The 24,534-nt window shown below is 37.6% G+C and overlaps 3 protein-coding genes across 3 annotated transcripts in view; 1 reads left to right on the plus strand and 2 right to left on the minus strand.

The window, feature by feature from the left end:
- The window catches only part of nav1a (neuron navigator 1a), a 43,999-nt gene extending 35,269 nt beyond the window's left edge, over positions 1-8,730 (minus strand). Inside the window, exon 1 of the mRNA XM_022662316.2 lies at positions 8,450-8,730. Within this exon, the coding sequence (XP_022518037.2) occupies positions 8,450-8,535 (86 nt within the window). The 5' untranslated portion in view covers positions 8,536-8,730. The remainder of the gene's footprint in view (positions 1-8,449) is intronic.
- The window catches only part of baz2a (bromodomain adjacent to zinc finger domain, 2A), a 353,839-nt gene that overhangs the window by 171,641 nt on the left and 157,664 nt on the right, over positions 1-24,534 (plus strand). The gene's annotated exons all lie outside the window — the stretch shown is intronic.
- Positions 15,329-21,865, minus strand: LOC111188513 (E3 ubiquitin-protein ligase TRIM35-like). The gene is made up of 6 exons (XM_049462804.1): positions 21,405-21,865; positions 21,011-21,106; positions 18,577-18,807; positions 18,420-18,442; positions 18,017-18,135; positions 15,329-16,068 (listed from the first exon to the last, which is right to left on the minus strand). Exons 1-6 carry the CDS (start codon positions 21,807-21,809, stop codon positions 15,524-15,526), a joined length of 1,419 nt encoding a protein of 472 aa, XP_049318761.1. The 5' UTR covers positions 21,810-21,865; the 3' UTR covers positions 15,329-15,523.

The following is a 24,534-nucleotide window of genomic DNA, read 5'->3' on the forward strand; positions in this document are numbered from 1 at the left end:
CCAACCCTCCAGGCTGGAGAGCTACTAGTCTGTACCATTACACTTCATTTTCCATAACAGATTTTTTTTGTGGCCCACTACCTAATGGTTTGGTTAATATTTGGCCCAAAAATAAATTTCTAGGCATTTTACTGTGATTTCTATTTCATTTATGCCGCACATTATCCAGTTTAACATATCTAATTACACTCTCTGTAATAAAACTTACAGTTGGTTTAATGCTCTTTAAGCTCTGATTGTAATCCTCAATGTGCTTATTAAAGGATATTGTCGATACAAGAAGAAAACGTATCACAATACGATAAAATATTGACATATTGCCAATATCTACTAATAACATTTCCTATATTTAGAATTTTACCACACTGAAGGAGCAGATTCAACCCGAGCCCTGAAAACAGCTGGTTGGTTCCCCTTAAATATTACAGCTGGAGTGAACATAAATTACAATAATCACACTGTTAAACCATATCTGTATTTTCTTTGTGTTTCAGCCCCCCACAATAACAAGCACTGCTCTGACATTGCCCATCCCAGATCCTGGAATGCCAGATGACAGGTGGTGAATCTTCTCTCTGCAGTGCCAGTTGGCCACATATTTCATTAAAGGCTCAGATGGAAAAAACAGAGCATGCATGAAACAACAGAAAAAAATAATATGAAAAAACTGCTCTCAAATTTCTAATTCATTACAGCAAAGAGACAGTTTTTTTATTTAGTTTTTAGTCCACAATTAAATTCATTATTTTCAAAATACATATAAAAATATTTAACTACAATTGTCACAGTAGCCATTTTTGTTTGGATGATAGATTCTCCCAGATATAATTTCTATAAATTATATTTTAGTAATTTTATGACCAATTTATGGCACTGACATTATAATAATATAATAGCATAATAATGCAGCTGCACCTTTTTAAACACCAGTGATCGTTTTATTATTAGGAAGATTCAGTCATTGAATTGAAATATATAAAAACATAAGTAACCATAAGTGCACTGGAGGAGGTGCAGCAGGCAGAGATGCCAAGCACAACTTACATCATCTGTACATTGTAATTATCCTAAATAAACTAATTAAAAAATAAATAAATAAATAAATAAAGCAAGCAGATCAGGTTGTTTATATTAATGGACTAACAATATTGAGTGACCAAAAGTAATAATCTATATATCTAATAAATCTATTAGGGGTGTCACGATTCTCTAAATCCTCGATTCGATTTCATTTTCGATTTGAGGGTCACGATTGGATTCGATTCTCGATTTTCTTGTTTTTTTTTTCTTGTTATTATTTTATGCCTCATAAAATTTAAATAATATATTTATTATTATTATTATTATTATTATTATTATTATTATTATTATTATAAATATTATAAATATTATTATTATTATTTATTAAGATATATATGGTAATGCCATCTAGTGACTTTTTTTGGTAGCAACAGTGTGCACTATTAAAACAAGCAGTTTATCAGAGCTGTGTGTGGATGGCTGGTGAAACTGCTCATTACATGAAGCTGCAGTTCTTCATCCAACCACTAGTCGGAGCTGCAGCAGCACAAGCCCCGCTCTCTTCACTCAGTCACTACTTCAGTACAGCCCAGCCACGGGCTACAGAGCTCAGCCAGTCCGTTTTTACTGTTTCTGTAAACAAATAAAGGTTTTAACCCCACTAACCGGATAATACAGCTCACTACAGTTCATCTTTCAGCCCAAGCAGCTAACAGCAGCAGGTTAGAACAGCCGACACGGAGGCACTGCTCGGATTACATTAGAAACAGGTCAGTTAGCGCGCTGCTAACCTCAGGATGTTTATAACTACGGAGTTTAGTGGACACACCACGGCCGCCAGGTAAGTCTTTTAAAGGCTACTGAAGACTATTAAAGGCTATTAGAGTGTAACCCCTGGCTCCCAGGGGTTACAAGAGGTTATTGAAAGCATTATTGGGGGGCAGAAATCAGTACAGGCTGGTTAGATAAGTGATGTGGGTATTGTCTTATAAATATTTACACATAACTTATATCTCTCCTGAAAAGCTTTTATTTTAGTCAGAAACACGCTTGTGTTTACTTTATCTGAGAGAAAGATGTTTTTTTAATTCAATGGAAAGCAACAGGTGTAGTCAATTATAAGTTTAAGATTTTTAATCCACCTCACTGTGATCTATAGTCAGTGTTCTCACACTGACACACGCATTTCAGCGAGTTCACACGCTCTCACCTGCGCGCACCCACCCCTCCGTTAGATACAGATACAAAACCTGCGCGCCCCCCCCCCCGCCCCCCCTCCCCCGTTGGACAGATAAAAACAGTGATCACACTCCCGCCGACTGCGCTCATGCAGTGGCTATCTCTATTTAAATGAATAGGATGCGCTGTGTTGGTGCCGCGCCATTTGCGTAGCGCGCTGCGCTATTTGCGTAGCGCGCGCGGGAGGGATCGTCGATCCTCTTTTTGACTTCGATACTCGAGATCGTGACCTCATTTCGATTCGATTTCGATAAAATATCGAGATCGTGACACCCCTAAAATCTATAGTTATAAATATGAACATTATGGTTTTATTCTATAAAGTACTGACAACATTTCTCCCAAATTTCAAATATATCAAATATTTTAATATAGAGCATTTATTTGCAGAAAATGAGAAATGATCAAATTAATGAAAAAGATGCAGAGTAAATGATTGTACTCCAGCCCAATGCTGACTGACATTCAGATAAGTTGACAGTCAATCTCCAGACCTGAAACCCATTGAAAAACCTCTAAAAATGTAATCATGTAAGATGTAAATTAGTCACAAGCCATCAAACAAAGCTGAACTGCTTACATTGTTTTGCTATTAGTGGAATGAGCTCACCCAAAAGCACTGTGAAAGATTTGTAATTCGCTGGTGGTGTTCCATAGACAAATTCTAACCATTTCTTCCTTAGCTCTGAATTACTGGGCAAAGCATATAAACAATGATGTGTTATTTGCACAAATAACACTGGAAAGAACTTGTCATGCTGTTCCTAGTGTTGTTAGCTCCTGTCTGACAAGATGTACCTTTTTCATTAATTTAACAATTTCACATTTTCTGCAAATAAATACTCTAAATGACAATAATTGTTTTTGTAACTTGGGAGAAATTTCATCAGTAGTTTATATAGAATAAAACCACTAGACAGATAACGGGTGTATCTCTCAGATTTCATATCCCTTTGTGTGTGTGTGGTGTGTGAAAATGTGTGTGTGTGTTAATCAATGAGCTGAGAGATAATGTATGACTGAGACATGCATGGTCAACAGATGGTCAGCAGTACGGGAAGTAAGACCACCTCAATAAGCTACAGAGAACAGACTGCCCTGACAACACAAAACCAACAGCATCCTCGATTGACTTTCTATTATAATCTGAATCTGAAACATTATTTTTATATTGGCCTAAGATGCCACAATGAACAGACCAATAAAATTGACAAAATGACTCTGAATATAAATATTTTGACCGTCTTTTAACTTACATTAAAACAGCATCCTACAGGATGCTATTTATCAGTGACACTGACATGTTTAAATGTTTAAAAACTCCAGCAGCACTGCTGTGCTGTGTCTGATCCACTCATACCATCACAACACACACCAACACCTCACACACCACTAGCATGCCAGTATAACTTCAGTGCTGAAAATGACCCACAAGCGGGACACAACTATCAGTGGAGAGAAGAAATGTGTAGGGGTTTATATAAAATAACATAATGGTCATTATGTTATGCTCAATCTGTGTATGTGTGTGTATTTGTGTGTGTTATTTAAATACACTTTCTACTGTCTCATGTTAAATACAGACATACTAGTTGATTATATTTCCCATAAAGCATATTACCAACACCATAGTGTTGGTAACATCCCTTTGTAGCTCCTTCTAATAAGGCTTTCTTACACAATTACACCAAGCCAAATACGCTGGTGAAATTGGATTACAAGTTACAATAATTGCTACACAATTAAAGTTAAGCTTGATTATAGACTTAAACCAATCAACCAGACGAGAAGCGTGATCAGCACCTGCTCTCTTTTCAGTAAGTGATCTATCTAAGAATTGGATTAGTCACACATTGGCTGATGTTTTTTTTGTTGCTAAATTCAGTAGAATTTAACAGTAAGGATTATGTAGAATAGAATAGAACAGATAAATTATAGATAAATAAAAACAGTAACGATTTTAAAATATTAGTTAACATGTAATGGTCAGTGACAGGAAGTTATTATTAGTTATTAAACCCTGTCCACTAAATAGCAGTGTTTTACTCTGTTAGATCCCACTGTTCTGGACAAATAGTTATTTTAATCAGTTTTTATAAATACAATGGTGTTTTTTATACACTGACAGTTTTCTAAAATTTGATCTAAACAATCAAAATACATCACCTTGCTTACAGTATCGTGATATATTGTGATATAATGAAACTTAATGTGTAATTTTTTTACATCAGCAGCAGCCTGAGGTGTTTTGATTTACAATTATTATTATTATTATTATAATTATTATTGTTATTATTTGTATACAAATATTTTTTGTCTTCCTCCCAAAATACAGGAGAGTACCGGCGTACAACTTTTATCATGATTTTCATTAAAATGTTAAGTAAAGAAAAAGTGTAAAAAAAAGCGTTTATTACTTTGACACAGCTGAATAACATTTTTTTCAAATTAATTTTTGTTATGTATGTATCATGACCAAGAGTGCCAAGTGGTCCAGCGGGTCTAAAGCCCTGCCACTATGATCGGAAGATCGCAGGTTCAAATCCCAGTCATGAAGCTTGCCATCAGCTGCTGGAGCCCTGAGAGAGCACAATTGGCCTTGCTCTCTCGGGGTGAGTAGATGGTGCTCTTGCCCCTCATCACTCCTAGGGTGATGTCGATTTGATATTGTAAGCACAAGGCTGATAGAGCTGATGTATCGAAACTAAGTCGCTGCGCTTTCCTCCAAGCAAACTGGCTACTTGGCAATGCTGCATCAGCAGCAGTTTGAAAAGAGGTGGTGGCTGACTTCACATGTGTCTGAGGAGGCATGTTCTAGTTTTCACCCTCCTGGTGTTGTGGCATCACTAGGGATGGGGGATAGTAGTGAGTAGTGAGTAGCAGCAGAATGGGTGGTAAAATTGGCCAGATATATGAAAAAATGAAAAAAAGGAAATAAATAACACATAATTGAGAATATTTCCATATATTTTGTTTTTTACAATATCACTCAAGCCCTATATTAAACACAGCAGACTGAACTTCAAACTTCTTTGCAAGGTATAAATCTCAGTTTTGGCATCGCTTTTGACCATGATAATAAATTCAGTTCACTTTTCTTCTCCAGCTATTCATTTTTAATGTCGCAAAGTAAAAGTTATCTGAAAATAAAAAATTCAGTATGGTGGTATGTGTATGGGAGAGGGTTCTGCTCTGTAAGTCACTTACATTTGTGCATAAGAAAACTTTTTTAGCTTGTTTAAAAATATTGCTTTTGTCACTTTAAAGCAACTGAGAGAGCAATACAGGAGGTACAGAAGCATAAAGACCAGTAAAAGCCGGTTCACAGACAGCTTCTTCCCTCAGGCCTTCAGACTGCTGAACAGTCAGCCACAGTATTTAGCCCACAACACCCCATAAACTCTTCTTTTCCATTTTACAACAGATATACCTCCACTCTTTACAAACTCATTATGCTCCCTGCACTTTTTTTTTAAACAGTTACACTCCACCCACCAAGACTTTTTCTCAACTCACCCTATATATCTTTTGTAAAAAAAAAAAAAAAAAAAAAAAGAGTTAAACAAACCAGAATATGTTGTATACTTTAGATTATTCTAAGTAGCCACATTAGCTTTGAGGACATATTTGTAAACTCTTGGCATTTTAATCTCAGTGTCTTTACGAGGTAGAGTCACCTGTAATAGTTTTCTCAGCATCTTGAATGAGTTTCTGGAGGTGCTGAACAATAGTTGCAGCTTTTTCTTCACGCTGTGAAGGTCCAGCTCATCCCAAATCTCCATCTCAGTTGGGTTTAGGTCAGGGGATTGTGGAGGACAAAGAGTTTATGCTACATGATTCCATATGTGACCTTTACTTATTTTCATGTGTTTAATATTAATCTACAATTTAGAAAATAAATGAAATAAAAATATAAAGAAGAACACTGAATGAATCCAAGCTTTTGATTGGTATATTAAGTTTTGTGTGAAATTGTTTTATATAAAGTACATAATTATTTATTTTGCAATTACAGTGGTATGAAAACATTTGCGCACTCCTGATAAGTTTCAGGATTTTCCTCTATAAATCATTGGTTGTTCAGATTTCAATTAAATATATAATATAATAGATGAACACTGATATTTGAGAAGCAAAATGAAGTTTATAGGATTTACAGAAAGTGTGCCATCATTCTTTAAACAAAAATAGGCTGGTGCATACATTTAGCAACCCTAAAACAAAAAAAAACATCTTTATTTAGTAGATCCTTCTACTGAGATTGCCATTACAGAACGTTGTACTTGTTCCATGAATGCTTCAACTTTCTCACTAATTCTTAAACATTATTCTCAAGAATCTGCTGATATTAAATTGAATCCATGTGACCCTCAACTTTAACAAGATTCCCAGTACCTGCACTGGTTACACAACCCCACAGCATGATGGAACCACTACCATGTTTTACTGTGAGTAGCAAGTGTTTGTCTTGGAATTTAGTGTTCTTTCTACACCATGAATGCCTTCCTCCAAATAACTCAATTTTATTTTCGTCAGTTCACAGTACCTTATTCCAAAATAAAGCTGGCTTGTCTAAATGTGCTTTAGCATACCTCAGGTGACTCTATGGCTCAGAAAAGGTTTCTTCTGCACTACTCTCCCATACAGCCTCTCCTTGTTTAAAGTGCGCTGAATAGCTGAACTTTGTATATATAGCTAAATAGCTGATGTTGTAGGTTTTTGGAGCTGGTCTGTGGGTTGATTATGACTGTTCTCCCCATCCTTCTCCTTTTCTTATTCTGCCACTTCAGGCCTTAACTAGAACTGTGCCTGTTGTTCTTTCATTTCCTCACTATGTTCCTCAAAGTGGAAACTGACAGCTGAAATCTCTGAGATAGCTTTTTGTATCCTTCCCCTAAAACATGATGTTGAACAATCTTTGTTTTCAGGTCATTTGAGAGCTGTTTGGAGGCTCCTATGTTGCCGCTCTACAGAGAAGAAGCAAAGAGGAGAAAAACTTTCTCATATTTGGATTCACCTGTATATGTAGGTCAAGGGTCAATAAGCTTACCAAACAAAATTTGTGTTCCAATAATCAGCGCTAAAGGTATTCAAATCCATAAAATGACATGGTGCTCAAATTTATGCACCTTTTTATTTTTGTTTAAAGCATTATTGCACTTTTTCTGTAAAACCTATAAACTTAATTTCACATCGCTGTGTTTATCTGCTTCATTATATACTTAAAGGGCTGATCTGAACAACCAATGATTTATAAAGTAAAAACATGAAAATTATCAGGGGTGCCCAAACTTTTTATACTACTGTATAAGGAAAATAGAACCTGGGTTTTTCCACACACCTGTACACCTGTGTTACTGTGATGTCAACATAAAACTGTTTTAATATCTATTTGGCTATATTTGATTTAATTTGCAAATCCTCATATTTTACCCTCATTCCAAAATCCAATAACATGCTTCAGCTACTGATCAGAGGACACACCCCCACTGCGTACCTTTCTTCCTGTATTAATGATAATAGCCACAGAAGAAAGAAAGAAGAAGAAGCTTAAAAGTGAATAATGTTAATAGACTGTACTTAAATGTTTTAAAACTCAGAAAAGCATAGTATAAACCTGCAAATGTGGGTGTAAGCTCACAGTTTGCAGCTCACAGCTAATGTAGGTCATTCAGAATAAAGCAGAATACAGCTATATACAAAAGACCACTGTCCCACCACTATCTCCACCTACACCATCTCCACCTACACCCTCTCCATTTTCACCTCTACTGTGAAGCATACTGTGCTTTAGGCGATCCACTAAAGCCTATCTTACTGCCTAATCATCACACAATAGATAAGCGAGGAATCCGCTGTGACCCCGCCCCCCCAACCGCACTGCACCCCCTCACGCGCGCCTGCACCCCATGCGACAATGCACAACCCACACACACAAAAGCCTAGAAAAGGCAGCCCAGATCTACCTGATCACGCGCGCTAGTTTCACTTATATCCTTCATTTCTGAAACCATGCCGAATATTAGATTATCGCCATTGTAATTAACATCAATAAAGAGCGCACGTGCAGGATATCACTGTATAATGTACAGTACTGTATTCTCTACACTGTACGCGTTATGCACGCTCGGGCGCGCGCGTCCACATTAAACAGGCACACTGTATGGAGAGCAGCGCACGCGCTCGGTACCTGGAGTGATGATGATGGTGCTTTGTCCGTCCCGCTCTCTGTATCGGGAGCTGCGGCGTCTTTCCCCGGAGAACCCGCGCGCTCATGCTTCACTCGCTGCCGTGAACCCGTCTGACATCCGGGCCGTTAATCCCACCGCCGCGCGGATACTGCAGCTTATCTGTCTCGCGCTCACGGATAACCGTCTGCACGAGCCCCACCATTAACACTGCGCGTGTGTGTGTGTGATTGGGGGGTTGTGGGGGTGGGGGGTAGTGCGTGGACTACTCTAAGAACCCCCCTTCCCCTCGCTCTGACTGCGCATTTGCAGCGCAGCGCAGCTCTCTCCCCGTGTTTGTTCAGTGAGCGAAATTTACCATTAATTAATTTCACACTTTTAACACGGCCACGGAAATCCAAGAGCAAACCCACGCGCTTCAGGAGCACGAGGACAAGAGACCACAGCCGGTTTATATATAGAGCCTGGACACTTTATATCTCCCCCGGAATATTACTAGAGATTACTGAAGACCGCTAGAGGGAGCGCGCGAGACAGTTCTCAATTAATGGCTAATAATTGAGCTAAACAGCTAAAAACTCAAAGTTTGTAATGTCTTAGAACTGGTCAAGAATATTAATTTCATTTTAGAAATTATAACTTTGTTAAACCTTTAGGACCTGTATCATGTTCATGTGAAGGAAAAATATAAGAATACTGTTTTCTTATCTGTAATGCACACAGAATAAGACAATATCCTAATATAAAATCTATATACATGCCCTGATGTCCGAGTTGCTGATTTTTTTGTCCAATGCAGTGGACGGGGCTAAGCTACTGTTTCATTGCCTGGTTTATGATCTTTTTTGATGGACAACAGGTCTCAGTAAGTGTTCTGTGCAACTAAACGAGTCCGAAAGGCTAAAAAACAATTGAGGAATGGAGGTAAATTGTGCTAAACAGCTAAATAGTAGTTAAAATAGTGTTTAACTACGAATCCAGGATATTTCTTAATTTTTAGAAAGTATAATAAAGTTTTTTTGCAAAAAAAATAAACAAATGGGGAATGGAGATAAATTGAGCTAAACAGCTATAAACTGACAATAAAAATATGTGTCCATGATATTCCTTCGTTTTGGGGAAGAATAAAATATTTTGCTAAAAAAGAAAAAGTAAGCAGATGCTGATCACTGTTCCCCGGTTAAATTAGAAATAACTTTTAATCTTAGAAAGTAAAATAAAGTGCTTTACAAAAAAAAGGCAAAGAAACCCTGGTCATTTTCTATTTCCCTTAAAATGCCTGCTAATCAAAAGAGAGAGTAAGTCCTCAATTAACGGTGGTAAACAGCTAAGTTAAAATAGTGTCTTAAAGGTTTTTTTTTATTTTATTTTAGAAAACAATAAAGTTTTTTTGATAAAAAAAAAATCAGATCCTGGTCATCGCTAGAGGGAGCCGACGAGTGAGTGCTCTCGGAATGGGAATGAGTAAACTTCTTTCTTACAATACCCTTTTACATTACAGACAGTATAATATATATATATATATTTTTTTTTGTTAAAAAAAAAGGAAAGAAAGATTGGTCACTTTGTATTTCCCGCATTTTATCAGAAAATGACTGCTAACTACTAGAAAGAATCCATGACTAAGTCTTCGATATATGAGGGTAAATGGAGCTACACAACTAAACTATTGCTTAAAAATAAGCAGAATAAAGTAAAAAAAAAAAAAAAAAGCCTGGTCACTTCTAACTCCCATGTTTAATCAGAAAATGAATGACTGTTAACCACTAGAGGGAGCCAGCAAGTAAATACTCAATCAATAGAGTTGAATAGAGCTAATTGGCCCAAAAATACTCAGTTAAAATAGTGTCAAAGAACTGGTCTAGAATATTCACTTAATTTGACAGAGTAAAGTATTTTGCTAAAACAGAAAACTGAGGTCGGACACATCTCCCCATTTTAACCGCTAGAGAGAGCCTGCGAGTCAGTCCTCCATTAGTAGGGGTGAATGGAGCTAAACAGCTAAACCTCAGCTCATAGGTAAAAGTATCTTAATTGCTTGTCCAGGATATTCCATAAGGTTAAGAAAGTAAAAGAAAATATAGGCGATAGGGACGCTAGCATTACTCCTACTGTGCGCTGACTGACTGGTGATGCTGAAGTTACTGTCAGAAGACATTTAAAAACTTTTATAAATTAATCAGAAAAGAAAATTAGTACATTTTTTCAGTATTAAATGTTTCAAACATTATAAATTAAGCTCAGTTGCTCCATATTAGCCCATTCATTTTGGACTTGGGAGCACCTTCTAGTGTCTGACAAACCTGGAGCTCACTCTCAAGCTGTAATTCTCCTGTCTATGACTCTGTCTATGACTCTCCTGTCTATGACTGTGACTGTGTACTAACTGACGCTGCCAATAAGACAGAATTCTGAGACCTTAAAGTCTGAAATAAAGTTTGGTTAGTTATTTTAAGTTATTTTATTGAAGAACACAACTAAATGCTCATAGCACTGACCTGTCAAAACCATGACAGTTTCCTGTATTAAGAAACAAAAACCTTCCCTGAATAAGCAATGGTTAGCCACTGAATGACGAATAAAAAATAACGAAGCATTGCCTGCTGGCAATCACGTTGTGGGCCATTCCACTGAATGGGTGCCATTTGCTTGTTGTAACTCTTCTAAATTAAACTTAATTTTTCTTTTCAACTCTAAGTCTAATAACACATGTATTTAACTATTCAAAACATGTAACATAGTGGTCAAACTCAGGCAGCTTTACTTATTTTTTTTTTTTACAAGGTTACAAGGCCGAAGATGGTTACAAAACTCGTGACATTTAAAAAGCATGTTTAAAAGCAAGTCCACTTTCCTTTGATTTTCTTTCAAGAAAGTCTTTATTTCAAAGAAATGGTTGACTGCATATTCAGATAATTGATATTTATGACAAACAAATCATTGTTACTGGAACTCACTCCTGTTACTGGAAATCACTCCTGTTACTGGAAATCACTCCTGTTACTGCCACTCATTCCTGTTACTTTTATGTTTTGAGTATCAGGAATGAGTTTTTAGCATAGAATCAGCAAAAACATTAAAAATAACTAAATGGCGGCTGTGCTAATAGCATGAGGACACTGAGCACATTCTAGTGATTTTCTCAAAATTGTAGTTTAAAAATAAACAAATAAGATCTAAGAATTAATTTAGGAAACAGAACAGAGATTGTTGAGATTGACCTCCTCAGTAATAGTTACAATAAGATCCAATACAAAGAAAAACAAATGAGGGAACCACCTGATGTAACTTCCTGTTGTATATGTGCTTTGTAGAATGTTTCAGATTATTCAGGTAATGTGTTACGGATACAACTAAAATATGTATTTTAACTCAAATATTATGGATTTATTATGGGGAAAAAAATAAAACATAGATGGGATTTGGACTCTCTGTAGAGTCCTTCAGAGATTACATCTCTGAAGGATTTTAGTAATTATATTTGATGGCAAAGTTTATAGTTAGAGAGTAGGGACAAGGTTTAAATATGTACAAGAAATTATGATTAATAATAAAATCTATTAAAGTTATGTTGTGTGCACATTTGTACATGTAATTTTCTGGGGATAGAAATGGCACCCATTTGGTTTACTAACTGAATTAGTGTTCAATAGTTATTTAGAGTATATAGAATAGAGGCACTGTAAATTCTGACAGTATTTGTATATCCTGCCAGTATTTTTGTACTAACTTACAGTGAAATAATGTACATTTTATTTGATGTGGTTAATTATTGTAGGTAGATTCACAGGGCAATGCTTTACAGTGTGATTTTTTCTTTATCTTTGCTCTTTGCTCTCTCCTGGTACCAGATGGGATTCTAGTGCACCTGCAGTCTCTGGCATAATGATCACTACCCAAAGGCCAATCAGGCATGCCTGTCACATCTCCCTCTCTCTCTATCTCTCTCTCCCTCTCTCTCACACACAGACAAACAAACTCTCTCTCTCTCACACACAAACACACAAACTCTCTCGTTCTCTCTCTCTCACACACACGCGCACACACACACACACACCTGGCTTGGCGCTGCCTAACATTTGAGTGTTCTTCTATAAAGAAGATCTTTGTCTGTGTCTCTAAGGGGCATCCTTCATTCTGAGAGCTTCATTCATGATATGGCCTTGGCAGTTGTAATGGAGTCTTGGCCTGCTTTTGTCTGATTATTCTGTTTGTAAAGCAGGCTATTGACGGGAAGAAAAAAGAGTGTCTTTTCACTTCTGTCTTCTCTGTTACTGCGGTACAGTTTGTTCTCTTAGTTAGCCTCTTTATCAATCCTATCAATCCCACAATGGCCTCAAAACGTTATATGGTGCCACACATTTTTGATGTAGAGTTCTGTGACATGATGTGCCAAGTGTCATTTAGCATGGATGTCCTTAGACATGTTTTAGGAGGGCTATAGCCACACCTAAATGTTCTGCCTTAAATGACCATGTGGCCTCTTGGAAATATTGTGGGCTATTGTTGTTTTATATCATATATTAAATGTGTGAAATTATTTAATCTACTGTGTCTTTTAAATTGAAAACAATGTGGCATAAAAATGTTGATATGGTGATTATAATGCCCAAACGTTTTTTGGTATTTTTGATCTCTATTATTAATGAATAGGAGTGCATTTACAGACCATTTTGAAAATCATAAGTGCTAAAGGATCACTGATCTACATTTCATTTCAGGTAGTGTAAAATTGGTTGGGTGATGATATGCAGCAAAAATCACGTTGTTTTACATGAAAGGGTTTTTCAATAGCAGTTTTTGGGAATCTGTCACTACTGATGCATTTTGTCTGCCTGTCAAAATTTTGCAATAAATTACTCATTCATTCATGTATTAATTCTTAAACCCCACAATCCATCATAAAATGTGTAATGAGAAACATTCTTTAATCCACCCCAGACGGATGCTTTTATACTGTTCATATCAGTATAGAAATAATATCATATTGAGTTATTCATCATTTATTCATTCATTGTCAATCCTTTTTACCTCTCTTTACCCCTCTCTTTAACCCCGCCTTACCCCTCAGGGTAGCGGGGTTGGGGAGTGTTGGCTGGAACCTATCCCAGCCGGCATCGTACGGAAGGCAGAATACTCCGTGGACAGGCCGCCAATCCGTTGCAGATCATATTGAATTAAATAAAGCAATATATGATGATATATATTTTGGCTATATCTTTCAGCATTAATAATGATTTTCTTTTGCTGTGAGTATGTACAGGCATATGTATGAATGTACAAAGCTAGAGAAACGTGCAATATGGCACGTCTCCTCTCCATCCGCCTCCTCTTCTTTGACAGGTTTGCCTCCTCTTCAGCTTCTAGGGACAGTATGTCAAAGGCAAATTATTTTAATAATATGTTGTGTGTTCTTATCCATACAGTGTCCACAACAAGGCTTGTGATGTCTTGAACTACACAGCTGCTTCAACTGCAGGATGAAACAGTGTTCTCCTGTCCTCTGGTGATTATACTCTTGAGTTAAACCGTCCAATTCTGTACACTGGAAAATGGTCAACAAAGGTTTGATTAACTTTCAGAAAAATATGGTTTCAAGATAGTCTGTGAAGGTGCTTATGGTAAAGTTATGCTGGACGAATTCAAAAAGCAGTTCTATTAAAATGGTTGTACATTGGCTATATGATATATGGGTACAGGGGTTATGATTCACTATTTTTAAATTAACTTTAGAAAAACATTCAAAAACATGCTTTCAAATTTATAAAATCTCAATTTTTGTGTAAGTGTAAAAGTGTAAGATGTATCATTGAGGATATCATTCAAAAACAGTGAGTGTCCGTTAACTGTTTGGCTTGTGATTTATTTTAGAAGAGTGTAGAGGAGGCAGGGCTTTAAAAAAGGAGGAGTCAGTCAGGTGCTCTATTCTAACTGTGGGATTTCTACACTAGATGGCATCAGTTCATCACCAACCTGAAACAAGGAGCTCTCTCGATTATTTTTTTAAATCGAGTAAATCGAATTACTAGTAATTGTTCCACCCCTAAAATATAAGAAATCCCAATTATTATTAAGCATTTCTTTCTCACTGAAAGTTGTTTTAAGTTCTTTCATTTTTAGATTATCAAACAAACTTTAATAACAGAGTTTGGGTTGGGTTGGATATATTTTTTATTAAATTAAATTATAATTTATTTTTTATTTACTTTTTATATTTACTTAGGTTAACTTTGGCATAAATTAAATGTTTTTGTTAATATGAAAAGGATAATATGACCAAAAAGCAAAAACAAAAAAATTCTTCAGGGGCAAATACTTTTTCACTGCACTGTATAGTATATGTGTGAAGTCCTTTCCTTAATGATGATCTATTATTTCTGTAGGGGGGGAATTAAATGATGTGCTAGGATTAAAACAAATGTGGGACGTGTGCTGATATCATAGTATAGTATGAAATTCATGTTTCTCTTGAGCACAAATATATTTAGTTAAATTAGACAAACATATGGTTATATTAGCTGTGAAATATTGCCATCCGTCTGATATTCATTAAAAAATAACTATGGTCAATAAGAATAAATAATAATGTATGTTTACTTATTTTGATTAACATCATAATACACATTATGACACTTAGTTCTATTAAATAATGACTATAAAATGTTATTTTCTCACTTCTTGCTACTGATTATCTACTGAGTAATTAATCAGTGTTTCTTGGTCGTTAATAAAAGTGATTTGAGTTGAAAGGTGTTGCTTTGAGAGATTAAATAGAAATACAATTCCTTTATTTATCATTTAGTAGAGTTCATTTTACCAGATACATAAACACATATAGCAAATATAACATTTATTAACATGTTTATTTATATATAATGCAGTTTTAAAGAGGAAATATAATCTACACTGAAAACAAGTAAAATATCACTCCATAATGTTTATAATGTTGTAATAAAATTAGGAGTCACTCCTATAGTACAAATTTATTGTTTAAAATACATATGTAATTACATTCTTATGATCATAATTAATAAACTCACTACCTGTATAAATGTTGATTCTGAGCAGAGTTAACTTTAACTGTGCTGTTCCACTGTTACTGACGTCTTCACTGGTAAGATCCTCAGAGGATAATCAGACTCATTACAGAAAAGAGGTAAAAGTCTCTCAGTGAAAGTGTGTGTTATAGTGTGCAGGTGTTTGTTTGTTAAAAGATCAGTGAAGGTCAGTTTCCCCCTGTCCCAGTCCAGCTGCACTCTGACCCTCTGCAGCTTCTCTTTAGGGGTGAGGTAAAGACCTGGCAGTCCTGGGCAGCGTATCCAGTATTCATCATCACTTTTATAGTAACCCAGACCCCACACTGAATCAAAAAAGGATTCTCCTTTTCTTGTTACAGATTCTGGGATCAAACCCAGTTCCCAGGAATCACAGTCTCCAACCTGGACGTCCCAGCAGTGTGTCCCTGAGTTAAAACCCTCAGAACCCAGAACACACGCATATTCATCAAATCTCTCTGGATTATCAGGAACTGATGATCTCTGGTCTCTCTTTTCTACAGCAGTGAGATCATCAGACAGGTGGAGGTGTGGGTGGGCAGTGTTGGGGTCCAGAGTAACAGGAGCTGAGGAGAGAGAACAGAATGAAACATCATGTTTTTCTCTCATTTCTGTAAATGTTTATCTCTACAGACTGGTTTCTTTACTTTGAGTAAAACAGTTTTAGAGGAAGATTCCAGAACACTTTACTTTTACCATTATCCTTTTACTTATTTTATTAATTAATTAGTAAATTTATTTATTTATTATTTTACTAATTATTCTAATAATTTTTTATGTGTCAATCAGTTTTTATGATATTTTAGAATTTTCTGTTTTGCGTTATTTTATATTTTATTTATATTAATTTATGTTTAATACCCAAGCTAAACTTTGATTTAATCTCCCTCTCTCTCTCTCTCTCTCTCTCTCTCTCTCTCTGTGTTTATCAGAATCAAGTATCCTGCTATAGAGACTATAAAGAGAGGATGAGGAGAAAATTTGACAATAATGGATAAAACAAACAACTAAAATTAAACCACTTAAAAGGCTTGTCATTCTTGTATTATATTGGAAATTGTAATGTGTAAATATGCAAGTGAGGGAAAATGCTCTATTAAATATGGTAACTAAAATAATCAGTGTTGTGCCAGTTCACAGCTTTTCTGAACTAGTTCAAGTTCAGTTCATACATGCTCAAAGTGAACAATTCACATTCAAAGTTCACAATTTTAATTCTGAGCTAGTTCAAAGTTCAGTTCATTTTACTTTTTTCGTGAGATATTAAAATAAATACTTTTTTTCACACTACAAGCTAGAAATCACTATAAGTTCTTTGAAACGGCTCATTGAAGACATTTGCTCATGACACTGCAATTGTGGGTTTCTTACCATGTGATGAAAATGTTCATAAGGGGAATCTATGTCTGTCTCCGTGCCATCACTTCCACTAGTCATTTTTTTTAATTGCAGCTCTTTCACTCACTCTCTCGCGCTCTCGTCGTCGGTCTCTCTCTCTCTGTCTCTCTCTCTCCCTCGCGCTCTCGTCGTTGGTCTCTCTGTCTCTCTCTCGCCCCCGCGCTCCGCTCTCTCTAGCCAATTCATTTGTGTTCATTTAGTGTTCATTTACAGTGATGTCTGCCGTTCATGACACATACTGTGAACTAATTCACGTTCAAGTTCTTGTGTTGTGTTGCGTTCAGTCCAACCTTCACGAAAAAATGAGCGTGTTCAATGAAAACTGACTGGTTCTATTGATTAAATATTGGGTAGTATGTTTTTATACATCAGTAATGCATATATGTTGGCCTTTACGTCTAACACTATCAGTAATATATATATATATATATATATATATATATATATATATATATATATATATATATATATATATATAGACCATGTGTTTTAAATAATATTTATGCTAAAAAAGTATTTCTGAGGTAAAATGGTAAAGCAGGAATTAATGAAAACTTTTATATTTATCTCTAAAACATTTTCTGACATTTGTTTTGTTGCATAAGCACATATTTATTAATATACTTCATTACTGAACAAGGTCTTTTTATATTTATTATTAAATATATCATATTTGAGGAAAATAGCATTAATTGTAAACTTTATTTACAGTCAGTGCTCATTAAATAGGACTGGATAGGTGTTTATTAATAAGAGTTGGCTGAGGGGATTTTAATGAAATTAGTTTGGGTAAAGCTCTGTAAACTGTGCCGCTGGTAACAAGGGGTAAGAGGTGAAAGAGCGTCAGAGGTAAGATGGCGGATGTAGTGTGTCTGAGCTTGCATGCATACTGTGGTCTCGTGTACTGAAAAGGCATACTGCTTTACCGGGCAATTTCAGGCGCAGCCCTAATCATTGGTGGAACTGAGCTCCACACCTTCATATATTTTCTAGATCTTTCTACTGGATTGTTGCTGCAGATCAATGTAGAAAACATGGAGACTCAGAACATCTGCAGGAATCAGTCCAGAATCAGACTGTATCTGAGAGATCAACCCTAAGAGAAACACAACTTACTGTACTGGATAATCTCCTGCATCTTCTCCCACACTCTGAACTTCAGGTTGGAAAGGTGTTCGGCTACATTGATCAGAGCTCCTGATGTTTTCTCTGGATGCTTTGGTGAGCGCTGAACTCTGAAAATATAAAACTGTGTGAAATATTTCACTGTATAAAGTTTACAGCCTGTACTTTATTTACATAAACGTTAATATTTTATTCCTTTTGTTGCCTCAAGTCAATAATTCTGTTGTTTCTGTTAAATCAATAATTCTGCTACTGTTCTCATTACTACAACATTATCACACAATCCTTATTCACCTTCATTTCATTATCATACATTTAAATACACTGTTTAGATGAGTTTAGATGAATCATTATTTTAAAAGGAGCTAAAATTGGTGATCTGACACTGACTTACTGTTTCTCTGTAGACTTCAAGTTCTGAGAGGAGAAATAAAGAGGAGATTTTTATAAATTAAGAGTCTTTTCAGGAGGATTTTAGAAGAAATTAATGTCTAAAGCTCTGCCCACACTGATCACTTTCTCACCAGTATTAGAAAGAGAGGGACTCTTACCTGTAAGACCTGAATGTCCTCAGCTTCCATCTCCTTCTCTATGTTTCTGATTGTGTCTGAAAGAGATGATATTTCTTCATTCATCTCCTCAATCTTCCTCCTCATCATCTGACTCTTCTGCTCCTCTTCCTCCTTCAGTGCAGCTATCCTCACTGCTTCTTCATCTCTTAGAAACTGGTGAAGCTTCTCAAACTCCTGCTTTATCTGTCTCTCTGTGTGCTGGGTCTGCGTCTGCAATCAGAGACGATTAGGAAACACAAACTCTAACAGATGTTCTACAAGCATTTACCACCTACAGCAGGGTTATTTAATTAGAATTCAGTTTGGTCCAGTTAGAGAAAATGTCATCAGGCTAAGGTCCGGACCGTCGCCAATGTTAACTTGTGTTATAATTCAGTGTTTTATTCTGTTTACTGAAGAAGCCTATAGTACTTCTGTCAGTGTTTTGTGTCATCAACAACTGAAAGACTAAATAAATTACACATACTAGTATATTTAAACAATATTTATTGTTTTAAATAGGTCTGTCACAATAATTACATTATCAACCATCATAAAATAAATGGAAACACCCTCAATAAATTAACATATCGAGTCTAATAATGTGGATCTGTATTTTCACCTTGTTTCAAAATGCTATATTTATTCTATTTGATTTTATTTATATTATATTTATGCCTGCCTGTCATAATAATAATTACATAAATGATAAATCATACACTATATGGAGAAATGTTTGCTGAACTTGGCCAAAATATCAGCTTTTTTTTTTAAACAGCAGTTTTATTTTATTTAATATTATTACTGTAGCATACTTTATTATGTTGTGGGTAAAACTGATGGTGGAAGTTGCCAATGCTATTTGTCCCCTGGGGGTTGCCTTAGTTTTGAGGTAGGGTTGTTTTGGGAGCAAAGAGAGCGCGCCTGTGAGAGAGGGAGTTTTTTTTTCTTGTTGAGGAGTTCTGATCAAGTGGAGTAAAGTGGAATATTTTGCACTCTTGTCTCGGTTGTTTCTCTTTAATTCCTCCAAGTAACACCACGAGGTTACATTACTGTTAGTATGTTTTATAAATGTAGTATTTTAAAGTTTTTTTCTGGTGCGCACCATCTGTATTAGCTTTTCTCGCTTTATTCTCCAACTGCTCACCTCCTGCTTCGCCTGTGTGGCTCTGTGCTATGGAACGGCAAAAGGCCCAAAAAACGCCTGGACCAGACGCCTTTTATCGAAAAGAACGGCGTAAAATACGCCGTTCTGTGTGGGTTTTACGCCGTAATATACGCCGTATGATTTCACGACGCCGTTAAAAACGCCACTAAAAGCACAGAAAACGTCGTTTCCCCCGGCGTTTTTCGACCCTTTTGGCGCGCCGTACAGACGGCGTAAAAAGCGGCGTTTTAGTGAGAATTTAAGTGTTTTTTAGTTTATCACTGTATATCTTATAAACATTTACGTTTCCTTACATTTTATGATTGCTAACACTCCTGTTATTTAGATCCTTCAAATAATATAAATACTGATACAGTATCTGGCCAAATATTTAAAAGCTAATAAACCAAGAAACTCTTGAAATATAGCAGAATGACCCTATTAGCTACCATTTACCAAACGTAGCTTAAAAAGAAACACACTATTAATTAATAAAATTCATGCACAAGGGGCGTCCCTACTACTATTAATTTTATTTAAAATACATTGAACAGCATAAATATTAGACTAATAAAAGGCATGAGCACCAGCGGGAATGTCTGAAGAAGGTATATTGTAAATTTGTATTTAAAAACTGAAGAGCTCTGGTTCAGGAGCTCGGATCTGCAGTGAATTGCTTTAGACTGAGTCTCTCTGTAAGAGCATTGGCTGAACAGAGTTTAAATGTATTGGCTTTCAAAACTGGAAGGTGGAGCTCATTATCTTATTATTAAACGCCGCTTTTTACGGCGTCAAGAGAGACACTAAAACGCCGCTTTTTACGCCGTCTTATTGCACTGAGACGGCGCTCTGTACGGCGCGCCAAAAGGGTCGAAACACGCCGGGGGAAACGGCGTTTTCTGTGCTTTTAGCAGCGTTTTTAACGCCGTCATGAAATCATACAGCGTATATTACGGCGTCTTGAAATCATTTTACGCCGTTCTTTCCGATAAAAGGCGTCTGGTCCAGGCATTTTTGGGGCCTTTTGGCGTTCCATAGCTGCCGTTGTTGAGGAACGCCTGCTCAGCTTCCTGTAATTGGTCCGAAAGTTCGAACCATCCAGAAAAGCTTTTTCACACTGCAGGCGAACCGGACCATGGTTCAGAAGATCCGTGGTTCACGGCCACTTTCACACCTGCTACTTTGGTTCGGATCAAAGTGAAAAGTCAGAAAGTCCGGACCAAACGAGGCAGGTGTGAAAGCACCCTTAGAAACCTGACTGACAGACAGTTCAAGATGATGGATCACCTTATTGTGGGCTGCTGTTTGATCATAGTCTCGTTTAGCTTCCTCTAAGACTTTCAGGTTCTTCTGTAGAGGCTCCAAAGCAGTCTGGAGTTTAGTCTGGAATTGAACCACAGTGTAGTTTAGTGAATTCCTTCAACATTTGAACAGAAATATAAATGTGATCACAGAGAGAACGACTGAAGATCAGAGGATTTTACTGTTCAGTAAATTAAACTCAGCATTTTATAACTTTATCATTATTGATTAATGATTCACTCATGTTTTATGCTCTCTGGCCTGAAATCACACCCACTAACAGACTTTACCTATAAATTACATAACAGGTTGATCTGGTTCTGAACTGAGAAAGACTTTATACAGTTCAGAAATAGAAATACTAGAACTAATATCCTACCTTACAGTCAGTCACAGCTTCATCTATTGGACAGCAGTCGTGTGTTTTGTGGTTCTTTGATGTCTGACAGACCAAACACACAGGCTGCTGATCGTCCAAACAGAAGAGCTTGAGTTTCTCATTGTGCAGAGTGCAGACCCCCTCAGACCCTGCTGAAGATCTCTGACTCCTGCTCTCCAGAAAAGCTTCACACACATTCTTCAGTACCAGATTACAGGGAGGTTCACCTTTAGAGGATCTTCTCCTACAAACTGGACATTCTTGAGAGCCCTTAGTCTTCCAGAACTGCTGCAGACAGGTTCTACACACACTGTGGGAACACGACAGAACCACCGGATCCCTGAAGATCTCACAGCACACAGGACATGAAAACTCTTCTTCTGAAAGAGGGTATTTAGCAGCCATTTCCTCCAACTTTTGCTGTGCTGTTCCTCTGTAACGCTCCTTCAGTCCAAACTTCACTTTAAGTTTATTCTAACTGTGGGATTTCTACACTAAATGGCAGCAGTTTACCACCGACCTGAAACAAGAAGCTCTCAGATGGGTGAATATCATGTTTCAGGTCGGGGAGGCAGAACCTAAAATAGCACTGTAACAAATGTCTGTAGTGTTTCCAGCATTACTACTGTTTAATGAGCAGATTCTTGCTGTAGAACCTTTATAGATCATGTTACTGTAGATCTACAAAGTATCATGGGTAAAATCCAGTTAAGGGCAAACACTACAGTGAATTATTTTCAAGTCAGGTCAAGTAGTTGTATTGTTAATACTGCATATGTACAGGACATACAAAGAATTGAAATTACGTTACTCTCCTTCCTAAATTTTACAGCAAGTACAGATAATAGATATAATAAAGGATAATGGGAGACATTATGAGTACAATACAGCAGGGACACAAATAGACATACATGAGACAGAAACAAGGTGCAGTAGTGTGGGGGTGAAATAAGATATATAAATAGAAATAAAAAATAAATAAGATATATAATATAAAAGAGTGGGAGACACTATATGTACAGTACAACAAGAACACAATAGACATATGTAAGACAACAGTGCAATATTGATGGTGATTGAGATGGAATGACAGTATAAATAGAACCCGTATAACAGTAGTGCAAATATGGTGTATAGTTAAAGGCTGGTAAAGTGAATGAGTGCATAAAGTTCTTAAAGTTCACAGTTCTTGTGGAATTAAAGTGTGTATGACAGTGCAAGTATAGCAGTAGTGCAGGTATTGGGTGTGTAGTGCAGGTCCTTTTACAAAAGTTACAGTACTGTGTGTGTCCTAGTACAGAGTTTCAGTACTGTGTTGGTGGGAGGGTGGGGGGTCAGGATGATGAGTGAGTGTGTGCTGGGGGCAGGATTGGGATTGGGGGTAGAGCAGGAAGAGAGTTCAGCATCCTCACAGCCTGATGGATGGGGCTGTCTCGCAGTCTGCTGGTCCTAGACCCGAGACTCCGCAGTCTCCTTCCTGAAGGCAGCAGGCTGAAGAAGCTGTGTAGTGGGTGAGAGGGATCTCCTACCAGACGGAGGGCTTTTCGTGTGAGGCGGGAGCTGTACAAGTCCTGAAGGGAGGGGAGAGAGGTGCCAATGATCTTCTCAGCTGCTCTCACGATGCGCTGGAGGGTCCTGCGGCAGGATGCTGTGCAGGTCCCGTACCACACGGTGAAACAGCTGGTCAGGATGCTCTATATGGCCCCTCTGTAGAAGGTGCTCATGATGCGGGTGGGGGCTCCAGCTCTTCTCAGCTTGCGGAGAAAGTAGAGATGCTTTTGCCTTCCTGGCCAGTGATGCTGAGTTGGTGCTCCAGGAGAGGTCCTCTGTGACGTGCACACCCAGGAACTTGGTGCTGCTCACCCTCTCCACAGCAGTTCCGTTGATGGACAGAGGAGTGTGCTGTGTGTGAGATCTCCCGAAGTCCACAACAATCTCCTTGGTCTTCTCTGTGTTAAAGAGAAAGATTGTTGTGTTTGCACCAGGAGGCCAGGCGGCTCACCTCGCTCCTCCTCGTTGTTGCTGATGAGACCCACCACCGTCGTGTCATCCGCAAACTTGACGAAGAGGTTGGAGGTGTGTGCTGGTGTGCAGTCGTGGGTCAGCAGAGTGAACAGAAGGGGGCTCAGCACACATCCTTGGGGAGCCCCTGTGTTCAGTGTGGTGATGCTGGACCCCGCTGCTCATTGAGCTCCATTGGCTACCAGTTGATGCTCGCATCAAATTCAAAGCTCTTACAATCGCCTACAAGGTGATGTCAGAACAGGCTCCTTCCTACCTGCACTCGCTCCTGAAGGCTTACGCTACCTCCCGGCCGCTGCGCTCCTCCAGTGAACGTCGCCTCGCTTTGCCAAAAACTCACACAAAGCAATCCAGACTGTTCTCATACAGAGTTCCCCAATGGTGGAACAAACTACCTTCCACTACCAGATCAGGAGAATCTCTCGCTATCTTTAAGAAACTCCTGAAGACAGAGCTCTTCAAAGAGCACTTACTCTCTTAACACCTCTAACACACTAACTACTTCTAACCTCATTTCCTTCTTCCTCTCCTTCACTCCTCTATCCTATTACTCCCCTTTGTCCTCCTTTTATCCCTATCCAAAGATGTTTTACCTTTAAACTTATTTTACATTGTACTTGACTATTGTAAGTCGCTTTGGACAAAAGCGTCTGCCAAATGTAATGTAATGTAATGTAATGTAATGGATGTGCTGCTGCCAACCCGCACTGCCTGTGGTCTTCCAGTCAGGAAGTCTAACAGCCGGTTGCACAGTGAAGTGCTCAGCCCCAGACTGTCCAGTTTGTGTATGAGCTGTTGGGGGACGATTGTGTTGAATGCTGAGCTGAAGTCAACAAACAGCATTCTGACGTAGGTGTTCTTCTTGTCCAGGTGTGTGAGGGCTGAGTGGAGAACAGTGGATATGGCATCATCGGTCGAGCGATTTGACCGATATGCAAACTGGTTGGGGTCCAGGGAGGGGGGGGCAGAGACTTGATGTGATGCATGTCTAGTCGTTCGAAGCACTTCATGAGGATGGGGGTGAGTGCAACTGGACGATAGTCATTGAGACAGGATTGTGATGCCTTCTTTGGGACAGGGATGATGGTGGTGGCTTTGAAGCATGTGG

The sequence above is a fragment of the Astyanax mexicanus genome, chromosome 13 (assembly GCF_023375975.1).
Source record: "Astyanax mexicanus isolate ESR-SI-001 chromosome 13, AstMex3_surface, whole genome shotgun sequence".
In the NCBI taxonomy this organism is placed as follows: Eukaryota; Metazoa; Chordata; class Actinopteri; order Characiformes; family Acestrorhamphidae; genus Astyanax; species Astyanax mexicanus.